This window comes from Lissotriton vulgaris, unplaced genomic scaffold (genome assembly GCF_964263255.1).
Source record: "Lissotriton vulgaris unplaced genomic scaffold, aLisVul1.2 SCAFFOLD_2736, whole genome shotgun sequence".
In the NCBI taxonomy this organism is placed as follows: Eukaryota; Metazoa; Chordata; class Amphibia; order Caudata; family Salamandridae; genus Lissotriton; species Lissotriton vulgaris.
In genome coordinates, this window is record NW_028242521.1 from 60329 (window position 1) to 87328 (window position 27000).

General features: G+C 44.5%; 1 protein-coding gene across 1 annotated transcript in view; it reads left to right on the plus strand.

The window, feature by feature from the left end:
• Positions 1 to 4934: 4934 nt before the first annotated feature.
• Positions 4935 to 27000, plus strand: part of LOC147668938 (uncharacterized) — a 178595-nt gene continuing 156529 nt past the window's right edge. The window contains exon 1 of the mRNA XM_086948334.1: positions 4935 to 5076. Within this exon, the coding sequence (XP_086804460.1) occupies positions 4935 to 5076 (142 nt within the window). The remainder of the gene's footprint in view (positions 5077 to 27000) is intronic.

A 27000-nucleotide genomic window follows, 5' to 3' on the forward strand; every position in this document is an offset into this window, starting at 1 on the left:
GCATCAGGGTCTGCCGCTCCAATCATTAAGCCACACTTCTCCTAAAGATATCCATAAGACAAACCAGTTAATTTATTAACTATGGCTCTTTCAGAACTGGTATGGCTTCTTCACAACAAAACATAGCCTCTTCCTGGGAAACCTAGATCTTCCTTTCAACATGGCAAGGCATTATCTATCTGCTGGCTGGTAAAGGAATGTATCTTTGGATGAAATTTGTTAGACATCTGGAAATTAGTATGCACATTTTCCAAGCATTACTGCTTAAATGACAACTCAACAGCTGACACTTTATAATATGTCAGACAACACTAAGGAATCTGTTTGACTGAAAAGGCTTTGAGATTACATATCTTGTTAAATTAAGTGATTGATTGCTGCTTGTAGTTTTATATTCGCAACAGCAGATTGGGGAAATGCTTGGTCTTCTATGTTTGATATCGGAAAGGATTCTATGCCTCATAAGGAAATGTTGCTAACTTGTAATCTAGATATGCATCATAGGAATTAATTCTCAGTGAAGTAAAAAAAACCTTCCCTCCTCAATGGTTTATCAGTACTATTAGTGTTTCCAGCTACTACACATTACTGATTGTCGTTCAAAAAGAACTGGGGCGCTGAGGCGAATTGCCAGTACAGCACACTGTGGGACGTAGAAGCTTCTGGCTTCTCAAAGAGACAGTGGAGATTGTTCTTCACCTTTAGCGCTTTTAATCTAACAGACGCATTTCCCTTCATTTTGCTCTCCCTCTGAGTGTAAATTGCAAGGTATTTTGGTTAGTGTAACACATTTCCTTCAGTTAGGTGCAGCAATGTGGTCATACTTCTATAAAGAAGAACATTTTTCTACTCACGAAAAATGCAGTAAACACAAACCTGTCCTAATTATGGAGGTACCGCCAGCCAATTAACACAGAGGTGTCTACCTTCAACTACAGATTGACTATTATATTCAGAAAAAAAGTGTTCAGAGATAACATACATGGTACAGCTTTGTCACTGAGGATTTCTGCGATGCAGAACTTGGATTACACTTAAGTAACATTTCTTTTTCAAGAATGGCAAATGGGATCTCAAACTGTATATGTCAATTTGCCAAACCCTAGGAAGTTGAATGCACAGTCCAATTCTTTTTCCAAATGCTATATCTCCTGTGTTTTACATCCTCTTGCAAAGGTCAAAATCTTTGTCCTACTGACGTGAACAACCTTACTATTCTCGATATTGTAGATATCAAACCCATCAAAAAGCACATAAAAGGCCTGCAGGGGCTTGATCTAATACCAGTGTATCATTGGTATATTACAAGACTACAGCCTGCACTGCCCCTAGTTTAGGCAGAAAAGACTTGACTTTCATCATAGCTTGGTCAAGATCTGCAATGGAAATCCATCAAAAAGTTTAGACTTCGGGACTGATGTGGAGATATTGCAAGTGCATTATATCCTAATGCACTTGTAATAAGGTGATCAGGATATCAGTTCGTTTAACAGAGTATCTGTCTGCCAAATTAAATCAAGCCCATAGTCATGACATCTTCATTTCAAAAGGCTAGATAACCATTCACTTTGCAAAGTCTTCACCTTCCTCAAACCCAGGCGCCACAGAACACAGGCCTCTTAATTGAGGGTGGAAATGTTATTGGCTACACTTTCAGGTTTCTAAAAAAAAGCAGTTGGCAACCTAGATTGTTTTTCTCCAGCAAGGTCTTTTCTGACTGGCTGGATGGGGAACCTCACTGGTCATTTGTCTCATTGTTCGAGGGATATGCAGTGGATGGTGCCTCACTTTAGGTTGAGTTTCTGCTGTCAATTCACTTCTCCAGAAGTGTATCACCAATCTGCTTGGGGCCAGGCCTGAGTAGGAGACAATCAGCAGCTTCTCCCAGAAGGTCATGTCTCCAACTTCCTGTTTGCCATCCCCTCCTGAGGGAGACTGAGATCCTACCTTCTAGTCCATAAGGTGGAGGTAAAGCTCCATCAATTGAACATCATGTGTACTTTAGAGAGGGCTCGCCTCTTCATGCAGTCAGTCACTTCAGTTTCACTCATAACACTTGACCTTAGGAACCAAGGGCAGTGAACCTCTACCGCCTGTGTTACATAACAGGGCCTAGCTGAAATGTAACCTTGGTCCAAGCAAACCTTGGACCAAGAAAATAAATTGGCAAGCAGCATGCTCAATGAGCCATTCATGACAGGCTACGACCTCTCCTTTCGCCAGGATCACCAGGGCTCTTTGCTTACCCTACCCTGAATTGGTTACACTGGAGAAGTGCAAAGATGCACAGTACTGGAGTGCAGAAGTGCACTGTGGCTTTGTGGTTTGGTCCGTGAGGCCAAATAGCAGAAGAGACCCCCAGAATCCTGAGCCCCCTCATTTTTTTTTTAAAGACCTTTATTGTACAAAATGCGTCTTACACAGCTTACAGCTTACAACCCCTCGGGGCCAGCGGCGTGGATCAATAACCATAGAAAATATTGTCAGGTGAACACAGCCGTATGGCCGACAACCCTGAGGTTCGGCGGTGTAAAGTTTTGGCAGCACTTACATTCAGCAATTCACATATCTCAAGAAGTAAACAGGTCTGTAGGGTTTTATCATTTTGTAGAGCAATAGTGGTGTTCCGTCATCGTCGACATTTGGATAGCAGCCCGCTCCCATGAGTGAATATTATGGGGGAGTGTATCAATAAGTTTCTTTTCCCCATGGGGATGCGGGGCACCGAAGTTAAGGAGTAGGTCTATGTAATACCGCAAGTGTGTTAATGGACGAGCGTTTGTGCAGATTACTATGCCTAGGATGAGAGGCTCGTGTTGGCGGCAGCGTTTGGCAGGAACCGCCATGATGATGGTTGTCGCTCTTAGTGGTCTTGTGTATGTGGCGTCACTCAGTAACGGTGGTTCGAGCGAGATAGCCGGTATTGTGAGACACAACCCGGATCTATCTGCCCGCCCTCAAGTAGTGCATGTGGTAGCCATTCCCCTCTGGCCGTGTTCCTATGTCGCTGTGTGTTATTGGCGCTGGGAAAGAGGGGACCTGACATGTCGGCTATAATATGGTACCTAAAATTATTTGTGCAACGTGCACAATGTCTTTGTTAACAAAATTGAGAAAGCCTGGTCAGGGAACAGAACCAGCTCTTTGATAAGCATCGAAACCATAACGTGGGGGGGTATGTACAATGGGGGGGGGGACAAATTGTGGGTGGGTGTATCTGTGCATTTTAGGGGGGAAAAGGGGGGCAGTGGTGCAGCGTCAGTGTAGGTCTGATGGTCGGGGAGTGGGGTGCATCATGTAGTTAGCTTGTTTGCGTGGGGGGGGTTCTATCATAGGGGCATATTGATGACTTCTTTAAAGTGCAGCCAGTGGGGCGGCGCGTCCAGGTTGCATAGTGAGGGCTCGATATATGGAAGTGGAGGTGGGGTGGCGAGCGCTTTATCGCTGGCTGTGGGGTACGTGTTTTAGGCATTCCGGAGCGTGGGCGATGTGCAGGTGAGGCGCAGTGCATTGTTCGCTGTATGGCAGAGATATAGCGGCGTGAGCCCCGGCTTGTATTGCTCTGTCAGAGGGGGGGGAGGGGAGGAGGGGATGGGGGGAGCAGCGGGCGCAAGCGCACTCCGCGGTATCCTTTGTGTATGTGTGGAGGTCGAATATGGATCTCTTCAAGTGATCCCCTGTTCCAGGCATTTCTGTTGAAAGGATTGAAGGATGTCATCCCAGTGTTGTGCAATGGGGAATTTCCTAAGCCCTGCCGTCTCTTCCCGCCGTAGGACTGTGCTTTCCGCTCGTGCCCAGTTGGCGAGGGACATGTACCAGTGCCGTATACGTGGGGGTGTGGTGGTCTTCCACCGCTTGGTGAGCAGTCGTTTGGCCGTGATCAGCCCGAGGTCCCAGAACCGGACCGGCACCTTGTTCAGCTTTGTGTGTTTGTATAGTCCTAGGATGCAGGCTTCCCATATTTTCGCCACATTTTCGTTGGTGCAGTGTGTAAGCAGCGCTGTTACCTCATCCCAATATTGCTGGATGTTGGGGCACAGCCAAAGCATGTGCAAGAGGTCTGCATCTACCAGGGAGCAACGCCTGCAGGCAGTATCTGTGACTGAAAAGTATCTGTTTATCTTGTCGGGTGTGAGATAGGCACGGTGTAATATGTAGAGTTGTATGACTTTGAATCGGGGGTTGCGCGGGATGTTAACCGGCCCAGTCAGCACCATCGCCCACTCCTTGTCCGTCCAATCTCTCCCATTGTCGGTCGCCCACTTCTCCCTCAACTGCGAGGTGGAGGGTTGCGTATGAATCTGGAGGGCTTGCGCTAGCCAGTGCACTATGTGGGAACCATTGCCCATAACATGGAGGTATTGTATGAAGTAGTGTGTCGGATCCTGAGCCCCCTCATGCATATTAAAACACCAACACCACTCTATCTCACACACACTTTCCCCTGCCCTCAACCTCGTGTGAGGTATCAGTGTCTTTTTAACATTCAGTCCTACTGACCGTGGCTGAGGCATGTCTACCGTGGCCCTCTTGGACCAACAAAGTAACGCCTCTCTTCAAGGGCTTAGGGAAGCCCTCCCGCCTGCACTAGAGACCTCGGTAGTACCATTAGTTGTCCCAGCAGCAGGCTCTAAGAGGCAGATGGAGTTCCTCGCAGGCCCTGAAATCTCATTTAGGCCGATCCAGCACCAGGCCTGAAAAAATGAGTGTGTCAAGAATTATCCCCAGCTGTCACTGTGAGCCTTGTGTGGCTTCTGCAGTGACATGGCAGGTGCTTCAGGCTGACGAGGAGAGTAAACCTGGTGTGCTTGCATAACTCCAAGCGTCAGTGGTGAAATATGTGGTTGCAAGTGTACTTTGCTTCCCCTCTGAATGCATATTAGCCCTATTTTTGAATAGGGCTGAAAGTGAATACATAACATGTCATTGTATAAATGATAAGTTTGTGTCTGTATTTTCCAGGTGATGTGGATGCAGATGGCCATGACTTACTCCAGACAAGTGGAAATGAGAATGACTATCTGAAGCCTTCTCAGTGCACAGAAGGAAAAGAACAGATTGACTGTCTCAGTGCAGGTGAGATGGAGGGGTGGTATCGCTGTTACGCTCTATAAAATACATTCCATCATCCACTACCCTCCTTAGCACCGATAACAAAAACATGCTTTCCTAAGAAGAAATGGGACCCAATTCTAAAATAGGCAAACACATTAAAAAAATTATAATCATCAAAGCAAGTTTATGCTTACTGTCAGAGTAGATTTATACATTTTTGTGAAGAATTCCAAGTGTACATAGATACAAAAAACTCCCACTAGACCTATATTTCTTTTTTGTACATTGACTACAGCTCTACGGGGCTATTTGCAGATACCAAATAACAACCTTGCAGTTTCTGAATCTCATAATTTTTTATTCATCGTAGTTACTCAAAAATCATTATTTCATGATATATATAAAAAAAGTAAAAAACATTGTTTTTTTTAATATACGTTTTCATTTTACCGTTTCTTTTGTATGCATATCCGATAATTTCATCTGTTGCCAGAAGTCAACATGTACATAATTCTTTGACATGGACAATATCCTCTATTTCATTTCCTTACATTCGTGTAACCCTTGTTGATTGAGCAAACTCTTATACTGGCCTCTCACACCAACAATCTTATGCTTACAAGTGTACTTCTTGGAAAGAATTGTGACTGTGGCAGCTTTTTTGGAGCTTTCTATGAGCACTCGCAGATCTACAGATTTATGCACGCGTAATGCTTAGCAGAAGTGCATTTGCACATGCTGTTCAATGTTCTCCACATATGTCGGACCCTGTCCCTGAGGCCACTGCTCATGCAGAGGATATTAGACAGTATTTGTGGTAATTTGCTTCTGGTGTTATGGGATCTGTTCTAGCGCACCCCAACTGCAGTTTGACTCAAGTTAGCGAAGCTGAGTAGTCGGTTGTTTCTCAGGGAAGGTAGCTTGGGAGGCAGAGACGCAAAACTCAGAGTCAATCAGCAGGCACAATAACTTATTCTCCATCCCAGAGATTGACTTTATAAAAAGAGAAGTACTTTAATATAACAGCAGAATGAAGTACTTTACATGTTAATAGGGACTCAGCAATTGTGTTCTACAATCCCTTTTATGGGACTCTAGCCGAATGACATTCCTCCCACCACACACAGTGGTCTAGTATAATTTCTACAGTTCTCGCACCAGTACTGCATTTTAGTATCATTGCTACAGTTACCACACCCTTACTAAGTACTAGCATAAAATGAAAGCCCGCATGCAAGAATCAGCACAGGGACAAGTTCAGCATTTGGTGTATGCAGGCAATCGCCAAGTTTGTTAACTAGTAGGTCAATTCAGTTCTCATCTTGCAAAGCATTGATACTGGCATTTGTTACTTCGAACAACGCAAATCAGTCTTTTAGCACAAAACAGTCTCCAAGTCTTTCTACATGGCTTCAGAATAATTGCCTGTGGTACTCGGCTCGGCATGGAGGTTGTTGTGGTGTGCCCTTCGCAGTAGCCTGATCCTCATTGGTTGGTGCTTCTTGGATCTCGCTGCTGAACATAAGCAGCATACTTCTAAAGAACAAGAGCAACCCATATGTCCATGTGAACTGGGTATTAAGCATTAGCTTTCAACAACTATTCACATGGAACTCGTATGTAAAGAATGACTCCAGTTGTCACAGAAAGTTTCCTTGTTGAGTTATACCAAAGCAAAAAGATTCAGAGTATAGAACAGTATTTGTCTGCCATAATCAAAAATAAGAATGTATTTTTTTTACAGTTCTGTGATCTGATCCAAGTTGTCATAGCACTCAGTTCAGCTGAACTGAGTTATTTATTTTGTTATTGCACAATAATTAAACACAAGTATCTAAATATATACTCACAGTGGCACGTATTAATTGAATAATAGGTGTTTTGGGAAGTAAGTTATTAGAAGCCCCAGGTGACGTGACCATAATCAAAAATCTAGAAAAGTGATGGGGAAGTGACTTATAAAAATACAGCAATTTAAAAGGATATATTGAAGGACGTCTAATTTGCCGAGTAAAAGGTATGCTTACCCAAGGATAGAGGGCAAACATCGTTTTTTTTTCTGTATCTTCTGGGTAATTGCTGTTTTTCCAGGCTGAGCAGTGTCAGGAATCCCTTCTTATTTTGAAAGATTCAAGGAACTGGTCTTCCTTCTAAAAAAAGTTTTGAAAAATGGGGACCCCTATATATCTAATAGACTTGCTACATATAGGAAAAATAACTAGTTTGAATAAAGGTCTATAGCTAAGTCAGTCAGACATTTGACAACAAACACATGAAAAATTCTAGGTTGAAAAGATGATTATTTTAAAAGTTATATCCCACATATATAAGACTTGTCACACATAAGTGATAGAAAAAAATATATTCATTTTATTTATTAGTATGTTTTGGGGAATTAGGAAGTATAGTGAATACACCCCTGATCCATGATGTTGTAATGGAACTGGTTCTATAGCTCCTCTTTTTGAAAGCGCTTGTATCTCTTGTTTGAGCAGATGTTGGTAATGTAACGAGAGTTGGTGAGTGCAAGGTGGAATATTGGGAGGGTTGCTTGTTAGCTACAGGCAACAACCATGTTGGATAATGTCCAATACCCATTTGTCTGATGTTATTTATTGCCAAATGGAAAGAAACTGTTGCAGTCTTCCCCCAACTAGTGATAAATGATCGGGGAGAAAGGATATGAAGTCACTGCTTGTTTGGGGATGGAGAGGTACGCGTTGGTGTGCCGCTTTTTCTTCCTTTCAAATTGTTTCCTCTATATCCACCCCTGTAGAATCCTCTAGAGGGGGAGGATTGTCTCTGGGTTTTATTTGAAAATGCAGATAAATCTGTAGTATTAATTTTGGAGCCTCTATAAAATGATCAGAGAAAGAAGCCTCTGTTAGAAGGAGACTATAGCGCTCTTATAGATTTTGACACTTTTGTATACTTTTTCATTTTTTCAAGTGATTCAACCACTTGAGGCCCAAAGAGGTGTTCTTTATCAAAAGGGGATTAAGGATAGTTTGTTGAACTTCTATTTTGAAACCAGAGATTCTTAGCCATGTGAGTCTTCTGAGGGGAATGCTGCTGTTTACTCCTCTGGCTGCAGTATACACAGCATCTAAAGCGCGCCTAACAGAAGAATTATAAATGAGTTTTCCTTCTTGTATCAATGGCTCCTCTCTTTTCTTGTATTCCTCTGGGAGATATTGTAATAAACCTTCCATTTCATTCTAGTTGGCCCTATGGTATCCAGCCAACAGATTGGCTATACACCTCTGTTTGACTGATTGAGCAGTTACTCTTTTGACTGATGCATCTATTAGTTTTGTTTCTTTATCTGGAAGGGGTGACTCCCTTGAGGTTTGAGTTTAGCATTTGAGACCACTAAAGAATCCAAATGCAGCTGGTCCTTAATAAAAACTGGGTCAGATGGTGTGGTTTATATTTTCTGTCCCCCTTGGGTGTTATATGTGCCCTCACTGGATCTTTCAAAAATGTGTTCAGCATGTCTCATCATACCTATTAACATAGGCACCGACAGTGATGTTCTATATGTGTTTCCTACATTTTCAAAGAGGAAATAATCTTCTGGGGATTCCTTATGTAAAGTCACTCCATGGTACATGGCTGCCCTAGCAATTTACTACTGATATGAAGTATTATCATCAGGAGGGGATGGTTTAGCAGGGTATAGATCTGGATAAAGGTCTGTATGTGGATCTACATTTTTTTCTGGCATCTCATTAAGCATCCATAATTCTGGTTCGGATATTTCCCCTTCCCCCACCTTTTTTAACAACATAAAAGAGCTTTTCCGGAAACAAGTCACCTTTCGCTCTAAAACAACTGGGCAGAATGAGCCAAAATATTAACATCAAACGACGTTATAAAAGCATAAACATTACCATCAACGTATGTGCACAGGCTCACATAACATCATAGGGAATGTCCCTCGCCATTGCTAAGCAAAAAATGGGGTTATAAAACTGAACAATTGAATTACTAAACCGATATGGCAGATTTAATCAGGACCACCCTAACGGTGATGAAACGCTATCTTTTCTGCCTGGGTCCATATGAGATTCATAATATTCCGTGTATACAAAAACCCCCTACAACCTATCAAGTTCTACTTAAAAAGGTTTCTACACAAAAAGATTTCCTTTTTCACTTCACTTTGATAACTTTATTTCGGTCAACGACCATAAAAGCACAGATAAAATATGTACATACAATAAAATACATAAATAATTAAGAACGAGCAGTTAAAACATTATTAAACAATCAGTTATCAAACGAGGAATGGCCATCATTATAATTAGTCGCAATTAATCAAAGTGGACCTTCTGCGCCACATGCCGTACAAAAAACGGGAAACTGAAAACACAATGAGGGGGGATGTATCATATTTTAAAATTCTAACGGCCTGAGCACAATGTTTTAGTCCCAGATTTCTACAGAGTGGTATCAGCCAAGCTCTCCGAATTGAGCTATAAGCAGGGCAAAAGAACAGAACATGGGCAATGTCTTCTTTACTATTGTTGCAGACAGGGCAGATTCCCTCCTCTTGGCCTGTCCATTTGCAGGTCAATGTCCCAATTGGCAGGCAACCGTGCCTTAATTGTGTGTATAGTTTTCTTGCATGGGGGGGGGTTCTATAAAGTCCAGAAATTCCTCCCTCCTGGGCACAAATTTTTTCCTTTTTCCTGTATCAACAAAACTATCAAAATTCTCCCGATACCATTGATAGCAAATAAAATAACATGGTCACTCGCGTTTTAAAAAAAAATGCGAAATACGATAAATAAATAGAAATATGAGTTTAAACGGAATAATGATGTTTGGTTGAGATTAATGAACTAAAAACCACAAACGATTGCAAGGTACGATTAGTATGTCTTCAGTATCTTTATTATACATCCCCCCAAGATGGCCGCTACTGACACACAGTCTAGTGTCTAGACCACGGACCCGGAAATGTAGTCACTTAAAAACATTCCCCGCCGAACCAGCTTCAAGATGCGGTCCGGAGGGGTAACGACTAGGTAATTCGTGCGGTTTCACCTTGAAGGAAGTAAGTACTTTTCATTTTTACACGGAGTGAAGGTCCCAATTCTCTAAATACGAGCATTACCTTTCACATTGTAACGAAGCAGACGCATACTGATCGAAGTTCCAGTTTCTTTCATTTTAAATCGGCAGCAATGTTTCCATAAGGTGATCCTGCCCCCTACCAGAGACCATGCAGTGCTAATAGGCACCAATACAGGTAAATATGCCATTTTGCCATAATGACATTTATGTTTTGTGTGTTATCTGTCCTTAGTCACATTAAGTCCTGTGTTGTTTATATGTATGAATTCACAAACCACTTTTTACACCTTTTTATATTTATGTATGCACTGGACTTGAAAGACTGCACGCGCCAATAAGGTGCAGATCGGACACCATATACTCAGATATGAGGCGTGAAAAATGTGACACCCTTTCTTCCTAAGAAAGGGTTAGCTTGCCACTAACCATGTGTCATTCTTTTTACAGAAGTAACGAAACAGTACAAACGTATGTATAACACGCATGTTTTAGAATTAACAGCGTTGAATGTTTTTTATTAAATTCGCACACCCTAAATAGGGGCTCATAGGAGTGGTAAATACAGGGCTGGTCCCTGTATGGTCCTGATGAAAAGCTTTGGGGAGCTTGAAACATGTTGACCGCACACTGATTTAGCCCTCATTAAAGGTTATATTGCAGTGTCACACCCCTTTTCATATACCAACCTAGGAGCTACATAAAATTGTTGAGGCCCACTAGCACGGTATTTTTAATCACTCACACCCACTCCATCACTATCTCACTCACACCACACATAGTCTTTCACAACTAAGTGCTCCTACGTAGTTCGCAAGTGGCAGCACGCCCCTTTTCGTAGAGAACTGGGATGGCCCCAATGATGAAGCATGTCACCGTGGGGAAACCCCGGTGAGTGAGGGGACACTAGAAATAAATTTTTATTTCTTATTGGTTTGTTCTGACAAAATCTGATCAGTGACCATCACACAAGCTAGGTCTCTGAATCCAGTACTTTGTGTTCCTACCGTTTTTGATCTATATTATAATCATCCCATGGATCTGGTGGTGGCTGATCATAAGCATCGTCCCCATCCCCTATACCAGGGTCTGTACCTGGAAAGCCCATTGGTGTGATGTGTTGAGGGTCTGAAGCTGGTATAATGAGTACTGGTGAAGGTGGAGTGGTTTGATGAATGTGGTGAATAGGGCTAGTAAGAAATGGATGCCAACCTGCACACCTGATTGTGACTGTGTAATAAGGTAATGTGTTTATGCCAATGAGTGTTGCTGTGAGCTTAAAGACCTGCCTATTGGACCTATGACCACAACTGTTCAGAAAAAAAAACAGAGACCCTCCGTTCCTGGCAAACAGCGCACAGCGAAAAAGTCCCCAAGGTTTCACTTCCGGGTAGTGGCGGCCAAATTGTGGAACTCCCTTCCCAGTGAAATTCGAGCTATGGAGGATCTATTTTTATTTAGACGCGCCATTACAACCTTTCTTTTTAATTAAGACTTCCTGACTCAGCTGCGTTCTGTGATGTTGTGTATACCTTTCCTGGCGCCAGGACGCCCCTTTGCTGGGGCAGCTGTGCGCGGTATAAAAACCAATAACATAACATAACATAACACTGTTGTGAAGTAAACAATTTGTATAATTTTTAATCAAAAACTTTATAAACACATGTGATTGCAAACAATACTTCATTCAATGTTTGTTTGTTTGTCACAACGAATTTACAAACAGATGAACTTTCAGCTCAGAAATAATGATAATGTCTAAAGTTCAAAACTGACCACTTATAGTCCATTCTACATGCAACTCTGTGGTCTCCCAAAGAAGTAAAGGTCTCAGAACTACTAAAAAAACGGAAAGGAAGAAATAGATAGAGAATTGTTTGCAATCACATTTGTGTATAAAGTTGTTGATTGTTTGAGAAAAATTATGTAAATTGTTTACTTCACAACAGTGAAACCTTAGGGACTTTTTCGCTGTGTGCTGTGTTTCAGGAACGGAAGGTCTCTGTTTCTTTTTCTGAACAGAATAGGGCTAGTAGCCATGTCCTTTTCTGTTTTAAGAGGGTTTTTATATCCAGTGTCTATTTTCCTTTTGGAAGAGGGAATTACTGGCTTAGTTGGGATATATCCATTTTCATTCTTTATATGGGTTTTCTTTTGTTTTAGATCCAGCATTTCTTTCATGGATTCCAGAATTGGCTCCGGAGGCTTCAGAGGAGCATCTTTGTTTTTCATTGCCGAACTTTTGGGGCTGGATTTGTCCTTTTTATCTTTCGGAACCCTAAGGGTTCGAGCCAGAAACTGGACTTGCTGTTTCGGTGCTGAGCCAGAGGGCGGGGCGTTGGTATCAGAGTCTCGGTGCCTACCATTGACTGATGGCAGTGGTGGCTCAGAAGCTTTTTGAATGATGGAAGCTGGTGTTGGGGCTTTGGTACTCAAGGTGCCCTCTCCAGCTGGAAAGTCATGGGACTCTAGTTCGATCTCCAACTTGGAATTGGAGTCCTGGATAGAGAAGGCCTCTTCCGCTGCTGACACTTCCATTTCTTCTTGCTCAATATCTTCTCCAAAGATATCAGGGGTGTCCTCGATACTCTGTCGCTGCATTTCTCTCCGTCGAGCCAGAAGGCCCCGCATAGTCATTTTGGATCGGAACGACCAACAAGCATTGCAGTTTTCTTCTTTTGGACAGAGACAGAAGTTACAAACCTTATGAAATTAGGTGCGCAGGTATTTGGAATGGCATCAAGAACAGAACTGAAACGGAGTCCGTTCCATCGGCAGAAGTCTCAATGATCGATTTTCAAGGGGAAGTAAATGGAGGAAATGAGCTAGGCCCGAAGTCCATAGTTAGAGTTTCCTGAATGGATAATTACAATTTTCCGAATTTGGAGACGTAGATGGTAGAAGACGCGATCGAAACAATACCAAGGGGGTAGAGTGAATTGCACACTGAAGGGATCCTGATTAACGGTTTTCATGCGGAGCGCCGCCATACATATCCAAATCCGATGGTGGGAAGAGAACAATCTATCGCGTCGATACCCATAAACACCATTACAGAAAGGAGGAGTCACTTTACCTCGTGACAGGAAAAGAATTCTTCGAAGAAAACCACTTTCTAGCATCCTGATCCAAAACTAGATGGCAGGACTATGCAAAGCATATGAATCTACAGCACACATGCCTCGAAAACAATATTTTGCCCCACAGCAATTTCACCAACCAATGATGGGTTGGAATACATTCCAAGACCCAACACTGCAGAACCCATTTGGGAATCTTCCGTGGTTTCAACTGGCTGTACCTTTTTTAGCCAGAAGCAGTGGAAGGGGCAGTGGGAGTAGAATAGACCTCAGGTAACAATGGAACCTACACTTTGAAAGAAAGGACCAAAGGGACTCATCCCCGCAACCGGAGACGAGCAGAGACCGAATGTAGTGGTCAACCTCAGCAAGGTGGTCCTCACCAAACTACAACAAAAAAAAAATTCAACAGGGGATTAGGGTTTGTTCCCAACCGTGGACAGGACCAATTTGCTCTGAAAAAGGAAACGGGTGAATTTTTCCATATTATCAGGCTAAAAACCTTTTTTCTAGATAAACCAATAGAAGACAAGGAGAAAAACACTGGACTCTGTAGAAAATCTATCTTTAATCCCTATATAAACTGCCCACCTATCGAAGTACAATATGTTGAAAAAGCTTTCACGAAACATATCGACTGCCTGAAGAATAGCTAGAACCAACAATTCCACAACACTTCAAAAGCAGAAAGACTGGCTTTGACGGAGCTATCAAACAACAGGGAATTGATCATCAAACCTGCAGATAAAGGTGGTGCAGTGATTATTTTTCCCAAGGAGATGTATAGACAAGAATGAGTAAGACTTATAAGGTACAGGAGGAACTGCAAGAGACTGGTGAAAGATCCAACAAACAATATTGTTGAAGATATCACATACATGGTTAAACAAGCTGTGGAACAAGAGTGGATCACGAAACCGGAAGCAGGCTTCCTAATGGAAGGAATCCCAATATATCATATTTTTGTGTCCTGCCCAAAATACAAACAGGTAAAACTCCACTACCTGGACGCCCAATTGGGCAGGCATTGGGTCAGCACTAGAGCCATTATCGAAGTTTGTTGATCCTTTCTTGAGACCTTTGGTAAAAAAGAATGTCATCCTTCGTGTAGGACACCAAAGAAATGTTCATCACTCTTGACCATATTGAATTCGACCCAGAATGTCAGATACTCATGACGTTACACATCGAAGCTTTGTACACAAGAATTCCCCAAGAGGAATTGTCAAGAGTACTAGATCATCTATTACAACAGGTTGAGTGGAACTCCATAACACCACAAAAATGTGTGATGAATTGCGCTCATACAGCTTTGATATAGAGCTATTTCATGTTTGAAGAACAGTTCTAATTACCAACCTATGTGATGGTACTTTTGCCCCCAGCGTAGCCTGCTTATATGCGCATGCATTCGAGAAGGAGCATATATACAGTGAGGCCAACCTGTTCCATGATCACATAAACGTCTGGAAGCATTATACTGACAACTTTTTTATAATTTGGTCGGGGATAATGGACTCAGCCAATGATTTTTCAACATAGATTAGCAGCGCTAGCAAGTTCCTGAGATTCAAAATAACTGAGCAAAAACAAGATGGCGTTCCTGGACTTGAAGATTACCCCACATGAGGACGCCTTACGCAGTGGAGTATATTGGCAACCCACTGATAAGAATAATCTTCTTCAGTACGATAGTAATCATCCAAAAACATTACAAGAAAACCTGCCAGTAGGACAGTTCCTCAGGTTGAGGAGAAGGTGCACAGATAAAAAGGATTTCTCAAAACATGCAGATCTTCTCACAGAAAAGTTGAGCAAGAAAAAATACCCGAAACAGATCATAACAAAAGCACACAAAAGAACATCAAATACTTCAAGTGAAGCCATTTTGGCTACCTCTCTGAAAACTGCACCAGTACGGTTGATCTGCATGACAACTTTCGGAGGCCACTCTACAAAAATGTATAAACTTGTAAACAAACATTGGAACATCTTAATATCTGTCTTGTTGGAGTACGAGAAACCTATGTTCTCTTTTAAACTGGATAAACCTATCAAGGGTGAACTAGTTGATACCCGACCCAAACCGGATTGGATACAATAGCAATATACCAACATTATGAAACGCACCAGCCCTAACAGAACATATGCCCTGTGAACACTGCAGTACATGCAAGCTGACAAAAAAGAACCAAATAACTGGATCTAGGTCTGAAAACACTTTGGATTCAAAAGAAATTCACTAACTGCGACTCTAAAAATGTCATTTACATGTTGGCCTGCACCTGCGGAGAAAGATATTTGGGTATTATCACAAGAAAAGCACAATTCGGACCAATGAACACCGAAGTATGTTCAGATGCCCGAAGAATTTGACTAAATTAATGAGACATTTCATTGAAAAAAGTTATGCAGCACAGTATTTTGTGTGGACCATTATTGCGCGAATTAAACTGAATTGCGGCAACAATAACACTCGCTTTAGAGTGGAGCAAAGGGGGATTTATAGTCTAGACACAGCTAACAAGGGCCTAAATGATGAAGTACAATGGTCGCAGCTGAAAGAGAATGATCATCTCAATTTCTAGACCTCTTGTTACTAGGCGTTTTAGACAACCAGGTACAGTCCCTCCATAAGCATATAGCAAGCTTGGAGCACATCAGAAATCCAGTAAGACGGGCGAACTGCAGGAGGCAAGATGGCCGCGGGTAGCCTGTAGCGGACAGTCGCATCAACCCTGGCTCCCGTGCAGATGGACCATGCTCAAGCCCAATAGCTGTTCGCTATGATGGTTATCACTCCTGATGGTAACAAAAATACGATAACTACGGTATCTACCCCTAGGAAGATTTTGAACACATCGGCTCTAAGAACATTTTTGGCCAGGCTTAGTGATTGGGCTCAACTCAGCCTAAGCAGGATTATGGCTTTGATGGTCAGGGGGTCACTGGCCATGTCGCTCTGGTCCACAAAGCTTGCCAAAGAGATGAAGGAGCAAAAAGAAGATCCCCAGAGAGGGAAAGAAGACATGAAAGGCGCTGGAGCAAATGCCGGACATCGCACTGGTAGCGTGTCTGTCAGCGTTGCGCGTAGAATACAGCTGAAGAAGGGCGGTGAGCAGAAAGGCAGGAATCCCGAAGCCCCGACTCAAGCCCCGGCATTAAGAAATCACGCTGAGGCCTCCTCCGATCCCCCCCGTACAGAAAGGGCCAGGGGCTAGACCAAAGAATAAAGTCACCCTGCGACAGCCTACCGTAGCAGAAGCCTTCGCTGCGAAATCGGCAGAGATTCAGGCAACAGGAGAGATTAAAGCATCAGGCTTCATGGAGCTGCAGCTGGCACCCGGACGGAGAATGAAGGCGTCCTCGTGGACGCAGGAGCCGTGGTTGTTAGGCAACGACAGGATCGGGAGCAGGCGGAGATTGCACAACGGAGTGAGACCGCCGAGGCACAGATAGCTGCTGATGGAAGCCGACAACAGACAGGAAACAATGGAGCCTCCAGTATGCTTGAACATAGCCAGGTAACCCCCGAGGGATTACTCATCCAAGGGACACATCAAGAATTGCACAGTGAGGTAGGGGGCCTGGATAAACGCGAGGGGGGAAAGCAGTTGGTTGAGGATGCAGGCTCATTACAAAATGTGTACAAGGACTTTAACCTTAAGCCTAATGCTTTTGACTTTGGAGGCGAGGGGTCACAGGGGAGAGCGGGAGGAGGCTCACCGGAGGGGGACAAGTTCTATTCTGTAAACGAGGACTCAGAGTCTCTCCTCTCGAGCGATATTGATACAGGCAGCGACACAGACTCGGTTAGCAGTTTTACTGCCCAGAAATCTACACAAAAAAAGCGCAGATCCAGGAGGAAAGGCAACTCATCAGGGAGTCCTTCTGATCCATCAAAAAAATTAACATAGGATTATTCAGCAACATCACTGGTATGTCAAGAGCATGTTAACCCACAGGTAGAGGCTGATAGTCATGCCCATAGCCCCCCGCAATCTGCTTCACTAGAGCTCCTTTTCAGTACGTTGAAACCGATGCAGAATGAGGCAAGGACTGAGAGCCGCAGGGCCAGGCAAGGGACAAAAATAATACAGAGCTCTCTGCGTAAAATGAATAAATTGTATGAAGAGGTGGCGGTAAGAGTTACCCGAGTAGATGAAAAAACAGGACGCCTGGAGGATGACTTTAACAGCTTCCAATCTTTCAAACAAGAACAACAGAAGATGTTGACGGATATTCAATGAAAGCTGGAAGATTATGAAAACCGCCAGCGAAGGAACGATATAAGACTGCTTGGGGTGGAGGAGGGGCTGGAGGGGCAGGATACAAGACACTTTGCTGTAGGCCTACTGAAGGGGGCCTTCCCAGAATTAACTACCTGGCAGTGGGAGAGCAAAATTCAGAGAGCACATAGGTTCCCACTGGTTAGGAAGACACAAGGGGCAGGCAGAACTGATAGACCTAGGGCTATTCTAATATATGTGGGCAACTATCTATTGAGGCAGGAAATCCTGGACAAAGCAAAACCAGAGGCCAAGCGAGCAGTTAACAACATTACATTCTTTGCAAGACCTGACTTCTGGCATGCCACAGTTGTAAGAAGATGGAGATTAAGACAGCTCATAGCTCCAATTCAGGCATTCGACTCAGAGGCTTTTCTATTGTACCCTGTCAAGCTAAAGGTAGTAACTAAAGGGCAGATACGAGTATTTTTTTCAGAGGTAAAGGCCCAGGAGTATGTGAAAGAACTGCGTAGCCAACTAGTGCGCTGATATACTGGGAACCCAAGATCTTCTTAAGGGTAGTGTTTCTTTTTTTTTTAAAAAGGGGGGGGGGGGGGGGAAGAAAAAAGGAGGGTGGAAATGGAGCGGCTTGGGCAATGTTTAAAAATAGACACAGTAGGCGGGTGACTGGATTAAGGGGGATGGGACAGCTGCAGACTGAAGCGGACACACAAAGGTCATGCTTGACCTATTTGCCGGTAAGGGGGGGGTGGGGTAGCAGGGGGGGGAAGAGGGAGAGGGGGGGTGGGGGTCGGAGGGTCGGGGGGGCACATACAGCACAGCACTTTTTCACTTTTCTTAGCAACAAAGATGGTCCGAAATTTAGATGTATCTTTCGATGTATTCTAGATGACTTGTAGAATAGCCTCAATTAATGTTTGCGGTCTGAATGATCCCCAGAAAAGGATCCGGGTGGCTGCATTGCTGAAAACGATGAGGTTAGATATTGTATGTTTGCAGGAAACACATGTTGAGGGAGGGAGGACATTTCCCCTAGAGCAGCTAGGTTTCACTTTACTCGCGTATACAAGGCAGGGGTCTAAGACAAGGGGCGTGGCGGTATTGGCTAAAGGGAGGGATAGTGTAGTGATTAAGAAGCAAGAAGATCAGTGGGGTAGATGGGTGATAGTCGAAATAATGCACAAGGGAGTAAAGTTCACAATAGTCTCGATATACGGCTCCACAGAGGATGACCCCGAGATATTTGAATATCTGGATGCAGAATTAGCACGCTGGTCTGAACCTGTTATATGTTGTGGGGATTTCAACATTAGTATGGCCTCAGGCATTGGAATCCAAGTAGGTCGGGGGTACACAGGTAGGAAAAAAGAGTATTCCGAGCAATCGCAGCCAAGGCACAACATAACTCACTGGGTGACGTTTGGGCAGAGTTACACCCACAGGTGGATGGCACTACATTTTACTCTGCACCTCATAAGATTTTGGTACGGCTGGATTACTTTTTAATTTCTAATTATTTAGCGGCAAGGTCTAAAATGCAAAAATATCCAAGAATTGTATTGGATCATAACCCTCTGGTTATGTCGGTTAACCTAGAAGGGATGACAGTCAGGGAAAATAACTGGACATTTGAAAGAGCCCTCCTTAAAGACCCAGAATATGTTACTCATATGAATAAGTGGATGCAAGAGTTTTGGGAGTTTAATAGGGAAAGTGCAGTATTAGGGGTGGTCTGGGATGCGTTCAAGGCAGGGGTCCGAGGGGAAACGATGAGTTATACACTGCGTAAACAGAAGCAGGAAAGAGACAGGGTAGAACAGCTGGTTAGGATAATTGGACAGGCAGAAAAAGAACTAAGCTCATTAATACAGCAAAATCTGCCCCTGGAACAGCTGCTATTCAGAATTATTCAGTTAAAAGCAGAAGCAGTAGAGGATATTAGTAGCAATGCAGCAGCAAAATACTTGGTTAAGAAAGAGCAAGCATTTGAGCTAAGCGAGAGTCGGTCTTATTCTGGCTATCCGGACTAGGCAGCAACTAGCTTCAGGGGAAATTAAAGAGATTATGGACAGTCAAGGAAGCTAACAAGGGACCCAGAGGGCATTAGGGAGGTTTTCAGGAAATTTTAGGCAGACCTATATAGCACAAAGGATGGTTGTGGAGTGGTAGGAATAACTGAATATCTTAATCAGAGTTTAGGTGCAAGCACCCCGAATCTTTCAAGTGAGGAGAAGGCAGCTTTAGAATCCCCGATCAGCCTGGAGGAGGTTGCTAAAGCAGTGGGGGATCTTCCGGCGGGGAAAGCAGCAGGCCCGGATCTGATTGATTAATTAAATTAATTAATTAATTGTGGGTTTGTAATGCGCTAGAATCGACTCCCGAAGGAGTATCTGCGCAGTAGACCGCTGGGGAACCCGTCCTGGCTTTCCCTGTGAGATGGTCCCTACTGGGTATCTCCAAGGTGAAACCAGGCATCCCCGGCTTATGTGGGGGGCCGTTGTGGAGATGAGGCAAGCTAATGCCCAGAGTTGCCGAGTGTGATCCCTGGTTAGAGTAGGCACCGAGGTGAGAATTATCGAGTCCACTGACCCTGGTCCACGTTCATGATCCCAGTTGAATTTTATAAGATATTTCAAGGGGCAACTGCTGCAGAAAAGCTAAATGTGATGCTACAGGCCCAGCAAGGGAATTCCATTCCAAAATCTTGGGAGGGGGCCGATGTTATTGTTATTTTAAAATAAGGGAAGGCATCTACAGCCCCAGGATCTTACAGGCCAATCACCTTAATGAACGCAGACTCAAAAGTGTACTCAAAGATACTAGCCAATAGGCTAGCTAAGGTAATTGAGGGTATGGTCAGCAATACTCAGCACAGGTTTATCCCAGGGAAGGGAACCACGCACCATATTAGACAGGTAGTTACCCTGTTTGATGCAATGGGGATCCCGGGGGACCCTATCGCAGCTTTATTTTTAGATGCTGAGAAGGCGTTTGATAGGGTTTCCTGGGATTACCTTTGGGCAGTACTTAGCCGCTATGGCCTAGGTGCAGGATATGTTCAAGCGATTCAGGCACTTTATAAGGGGCCAACAGCCAGGATTAAGATTAATGGGAGATACACGTCTTCAGTCCAGATCTGCAGAGGGACTAGGCAGGGGTGTCCAGCATGACTGCTCTTATTCGTGCTCTACATGGATCCATTATTGAGGAGATTAGAAACCAATATGAATATCCCCGCAGTGATCATGAACGGCAAGCAATATAAAACATTTGCTTATGTGGATGACGTGGCAATTGTCTCCCCTAATCCCACCCTAGCCATACGGGAGGTGGAACTGGAAGCTCAGCGGTTTGGAGAGGCCTCAGGGTATAGATTAAACAGGGATAAGACCCAGATAGTTAAGAACTCGCACGCTATATGTAATGACTGTCGTGTAGTGAACTCTGCTGTGGACCTCGGGGTGGAGATCTCAGGAGATTTAGATACTATAGTAGGATGTAACATGGCACCTTTAATGGCTAGAGTAACTTCAGATCTGGAACGAATTAACAATTTACACTTAACCCTGGTCGGATGCACGAATGTGATTAAGATGATCATATTACCTAAGTTTTAATATTTTTTTAGAGTGATACCGTTGTTTTTTGAAGCCAGCTGGTTTAACAAGCTAGAGCAGGTCCTGAATAGATTTATATGGGCCCACAGGAAGACCAGGAGGGCATACAGATTTATTAGCCTACCTAGGGATAGAGGAGGCTGGGGGTCCCCAGACTTCAGACTGTATTACTGGGCGGCCGCTTTGCAGTATATACAGGGTATGATAGGAGTGGTGGACTGCAACCTAGGATCACATCCAACTCCACTGAGGTGTATGCCACTGCTCTTGGGGTTGAGGCGGAGAATGCATTTCTTAATTGCACGGATTCATCGTACTTTAAAAGGATGCGGTTCAAAAAAGTGGGGGCAGCATATAAAATATGGGAGGCTTTCCTAAAGAGAGCTGGTTTAGGAAGGTTTAATAGGTACACCCGGTTATATAAAAATAAATCCTTCCCCTCAGAAATGTTTTCAGATTCAGTTATGGCAGATTGGGCAGGAAAAGGGATTAGGAAAATAGGTGATTTAATGGGCCCCCACGAAATTGTGCAATTTGCGGATTTACAGGTCAAGTTTAACATAAGCAGTAGTAGCTTTTTAAAATATTTAAGGTCCGCAGCTTTCTGTGTAACAAGCGGGGGGGCCGGCAGGATTCACGAACAATGGCATACTGGATTCTATAGAAAGGGGCGGGGAGGAGACAATTCGCAGATTGTATGCGGACCTGGTAATCACAAAACCAGACGATATTGAGAAATGGGGTGGCAAGTGGGTTAGTAAGGTAGGGATTGAGGCAGGCTGTTTACAAGTCTCACTGGAGTTATGATGTACAGTACGGTGTTCAGCCTCGCTGCAATCTCAGCACTATAAAACACTTTTCTCGCCTTATTTTACCCCGACGAGAATTGCTCAGGGACTACATGCTTTCGCTGTAATGCTCCAGAGGCTGATATTATCCACATTTTTGCCACATGTCCACAACTATATACACTTGTTAAAGGTATAGAGCACTTTTTATCGCATTTTGTAGCTGTGGCTGTCCTAAGATTACTGATTGCTAGGTCTTGGCTGGATAAATCTCCTCCAGCCACGCAGCAGTGGCTTGCTGGCCTACTGGCAGTCTATAACCTGGAAAAAGGTATATACGAAAAGAAAGGCAGGAGGGGGAGAGCCTTAGGGAAAAAATTGGAAACCAATAATGCTATGGAAAGGGGACAGAGCGGGAGACTAGAGGCGGGATTTCTCCACAGGCTCGTAGGTAGTTTTGCACTATGTTAACGAACTCAGCAAACAATTTATATTTCGTCTTTCTTTCTCTGGTTTTTTTAATATAATTTTATTATTTTTTCTTTCTTTTTTTGTGTTAAACTTGCATTTCTGTTGTACGCAGGAGAATTTTTGGTTTATGTTGTGCTGTGCTATATGTGACAAAACACCAATAAAAAAAAAAAAAGAAATCCAGTAAGACGGTATGTGTTTTACATTCACTTTTACAAAAGAAGCAATAACTAATGCCCTTATGGACACCAGTACCCAAACTGTGGGCCCCATGTTTAGAATATAATAAATGCAGGCTACACTTCCACTAGTTACGGGGCAGTTTAGTAAACTTTTTAGTCCTTACTGTGCAAGGCCTGGAAGGATGAAGTCATTGCGTAGGCGGCTACGAGCGAACGTGACTTTCCCAAAAACGGTCCGTCTCCCAACATACGGCAGTGTTGGGGGGCACGACTAGGTGCTAGCACAGCATCCTTCTACTTACGAAGTAAGTGGGTAGTGGCTGGGTTCCCGGTATTAAGTTAGAGACAATGTCTCACTGCAATGGCAACATGCCTGACAAATGCCATGAGGAGTCTCCTGCTGCCCTGAGGTGAATTATAAGTACGAGAAAAACTGCCTTCAGTGCAGCATAACCTTTTTTAACCCAGTGGTACATACCTTTACTTTGCACTGATATTACTCGCATTCCATGCATGCTCCTCCATTCTCCTGGAGACACTCCTCTGTGATATTGGCATGATGTTAAAATGTTGACTTGGGATATAAACTGTAGTATGTTTGTCTCTATATAAATATGATATCCATAAAACAATGCTTCATCGTCATTAGGAGCGGATAGCCATTTGGCATTGTATATGAAACTAACTGTTATTCTGTCACTGTGTGACAACGAAGGGGATGCCCCCCGCATCTGGCCATAACGCCCGTAGTATTCTTTAACTCAGGTCAGTGAATTGTGAAACAAATAAATTGTGAATGTATTATTGTATGTGCAGATGTATGATTTACTAAGGAGGTGGGGGCTATGACCCCCCCCCATAGTGATATGAATGATGTTGCATACCTTTTAGATGAACCCTCTCTTTAAAAAAAAAATGCTACCAGTAAAGATTTATATGCTGGAGAATTTAAGGAGGCCAACAGAGGGAGCGCATTACACTTATTTCCCCCCATCCATCCAATTAAGATTTTGCCAGCAATAATAGTATCAGAAAAAATAAGGTGGTGAGATTTTAATAACACTAATCATAGGGGTGTGAGGTACAGTACAAGTGTACCCTACTATTATAGTTAATTTTATAATTTGAATCATCAACATCTGATATTGTTCCTCGTTATTTCATTTTTTCTCGCTTGTATTTTAGGTGGTACAATGAATAGAAGGGACTGGTAGGGTTTCAGTAGCTTCCCTTCTTTTTCTTTTCTACTCTTTCACATGGTGTGTTAATAAACCGAGTTTTATATTACACTGAAGACCCAAGACCTTTTTAGGCCACTATAAGGGTCGAAACATGTTGGTAATTGCGTTCCCTAAAGTCAAGTGTTTAACTAATTACACATTATGACCGATATCTAAGTATTTTAACCATACCAGAGGTACTCTGTAATAAACTAAAGTTGGACTATACCCCTAGGTATTTTTAACTATGAGATTGTTTCTTGTCTAAATAAGATGACCCAAGATATTGTTCTGATAACAGATTTCTAAGAACTCAAAGGGTCCAAATTAGCTGCCCTCCATTAAGTCCGCTGGAGTGGCACTGTTCCTACCCCAGTGTCAGATGATAAAGCATGCCTTGATAATTTAAGGGTGAGACGACCTCTTAAAAATCTTTTGATGATCCCCTTATAGAAAGTTAGAACTGTGAGATTTCCGTTTATGCCTTTCAACCCTCTTGTAGTTTTGTGTTATGCAACTGATATAGTGTGTCTTGTGAGCCTTTCCAGATCATGAATATATTATCTTTAAAGGGTTTCAAACATTTGATATTGTTTTGAAAGGGGTGGATGCAGTGTTGACAAATTCAAGTTCCATTTGACCCACATAGAGATTGGCTAGGTTGAGAGCAATAATAGCTCCCATTGAAGTCGCGGAACACTGTTGGTAGTATGTGGAGTCAAACTTAAAGTAGTTGGTAGTCAGTGCAATCTCTTGGAGTTCCACAATAAATTGGGTTCAGGGACCTCAATAGGAACTAATTTTGCACCCATCTGAGCAAACTTCTAAGTGGGTCAATTGGAACTTGAATTTGTCAACACTGTATCCAACCCTGAACTGAGTGCTATGACAACTTGGATCAGACTACAGAAATGTACAAAAAAATGTTTTCCGGGGGCGTGGCCAACTGCCGAACATGGCGGCAGCTTAACTCGGGAGCTCCGCAAGGCAATCCGGCCCGCACAATAATCCGCATGCACATCCGTCTACTAACCTGCCTGAAGGGGTGAAATCGGCTCCGGGAACCGAGCGGCACACAACGAGCCGCCCCCAGCGCAAATCCGACGCCGGGAAGTGCTCCATCCGTCGACGGTGAGGCGAGGCCTGCGACAACTCGGCAGCACCGGCCCAGAGTTCGGGGGCAGGCCGACCGGAAGCGCGCCTTGCCCGGCCGGGAGGAGTCAGCCTCGGCCGGCACCCGCTCCTCCTTACTTGGCGCCAAGTTCCACCACGGCGCTCACTTAACGCTGCACCTGGGAGCACCCTTGAGCCAAGACTCCAGTGATATCAAGGGCGGGAGAGGCACCGCACAACATCGAAGCAGCCCCAGATCTACGCTACCGGACGGACGCCCCGGCAAATACGGCAAGACAGGGCGAGGGTCGCCTGGGTAAACACGGTCCCCCCACAGCACTGAACATTGCTCCGAACCGCCGTTGGGCAGAAGGGCTGAATTCATCGTAGTGGCGCCAGTCTCCGGCTGCCCATTGCAGCCCTAGAAAGCGGCGGCGCGACCCACGTGGAGAGGAGAAACAGTACGATATCCGAGAGATGCACACGCCGCCCTCAGCACCGCGAAAACCCTTCTGCTGAATCCAACGGCAGCTACACTACAGGCCGGGATCGACCTGGGCCCTGCGGTTCCTGCTCCTTTTACCGGCTGCTTCGACGGCGAACACCAAGGGGAAGGCCTACACGGGCACTATCAGCCCTAGCACACCAACATGACGGGCAAAAACACGAGGAGCATGACAGCGACGCAAGCAAAGCTTGATAAGATTGCCTATGCCCAGAACAGCCACTCACAGGGACCTGGACGGCACTCCGCCGGTGCCTCCTCTGACACCAATGGCACTGGGAAAGTCACACTGGAAGCCATAATGAGAACTCTCACAGACGTCCAAGTGACGGTAGGCACCATCTCCACTGAGGTGAACTTGCTACGAGCGGATTTTAAGAAAATGTCGGAGAGAGTGTCGCAAGTGGAGGTGGTCACGAAATCCCTCATTGAAGACACTTCTGACCTTCAGGTGGCGATGGAGCGACTAGAAAGGACCACTAAACAACTACAGGAAAAACTGGACGACCAGGAAGGACGCTCGAGAAGAAATAACGTCCGCATCCTAGGCCTTCCGGAATCGGAGGGGAAGGGGGCCATGGACCTGTACATCGAGGACCTCATTAAGACCAAACTACAACCTAAGGGCCTGTCAGCCTTCTTCTCCATTGAGAGGGCTCATCGAGTCCCGGGGGGTACGCCCCAACCAGGGGCCACGCCACGACCGGTGCTGGCCAGACTCTTCAACTATAGGGACAGGGACGCCATTTTGCAGGCGGCCAGGGTGGCGCCGCCGGTAAAAATCCTGAACTCCACGCTAGCGTTCTTCCCAGACTACACGGCCGAGGTGGCCAGGCGTCGGAAATCCTTCAATGAAGTCAAAAAGACGCTGCGAGATAGGGAACTACCCTATTCAATGCTCTTCCCCGCCAAACTGCGGATAGTGGCCGAGGGAAGGACATGGTTCTTCGACAATCCTGAGGTGGCACGAGAATGGCTGGAGACCGGCGGGCAAGCCTCAACGCCCGCGCAAGGACCGCCAGGATCGCCGTAATGAGAAGACGCCGGAACACCGTGCGGCCAGACCGGCCACTGAGCAGGGCGCGGCCGGGGGCCTGGACTCCGATCTCGAGAGGGACCCGTTTGATTCAGGTCAGCCTAGCAGGGGATGAATGGCTACACTGGAAGCACCAAGAACTGACACTGCCCTTGGGACCTTGGACCGATGGAACTGAGTAGGGCGGGTTTTGGCCGGAGCCTGTAGGGGACTCACCAACCCCACAAGCAAGTAAGACTAGACAGGGGGGGGAGAAAAGCACTCTGCCAAGTTGGGGATGCGGGCGGGAATTCGTCCGTGGTGCAGGGGAGCAGGGAGGGGGTGGAGGGATGGGAGTTACGAGGTTCAAGTTAAAGTTAAGTTTTATGGTCATCATTATTGCAATCTCACAAGGCACGGGAACACTGCTCACTGTGGGCGGCGTGCGCCGCCTCCGCGTTCTGGCGTCCTTCTCCTACTGAACATGGAGAACACGGTTCATACACTCAAATGGCACAACATGATCGAGCTACACCCACATTGGGTACCCCTGTAACGACGTTGGTGCCCCCACTGAAGCTCCTTACATGGAATGTCAGAGGGTTGGGAGACAAAATTAAACGGG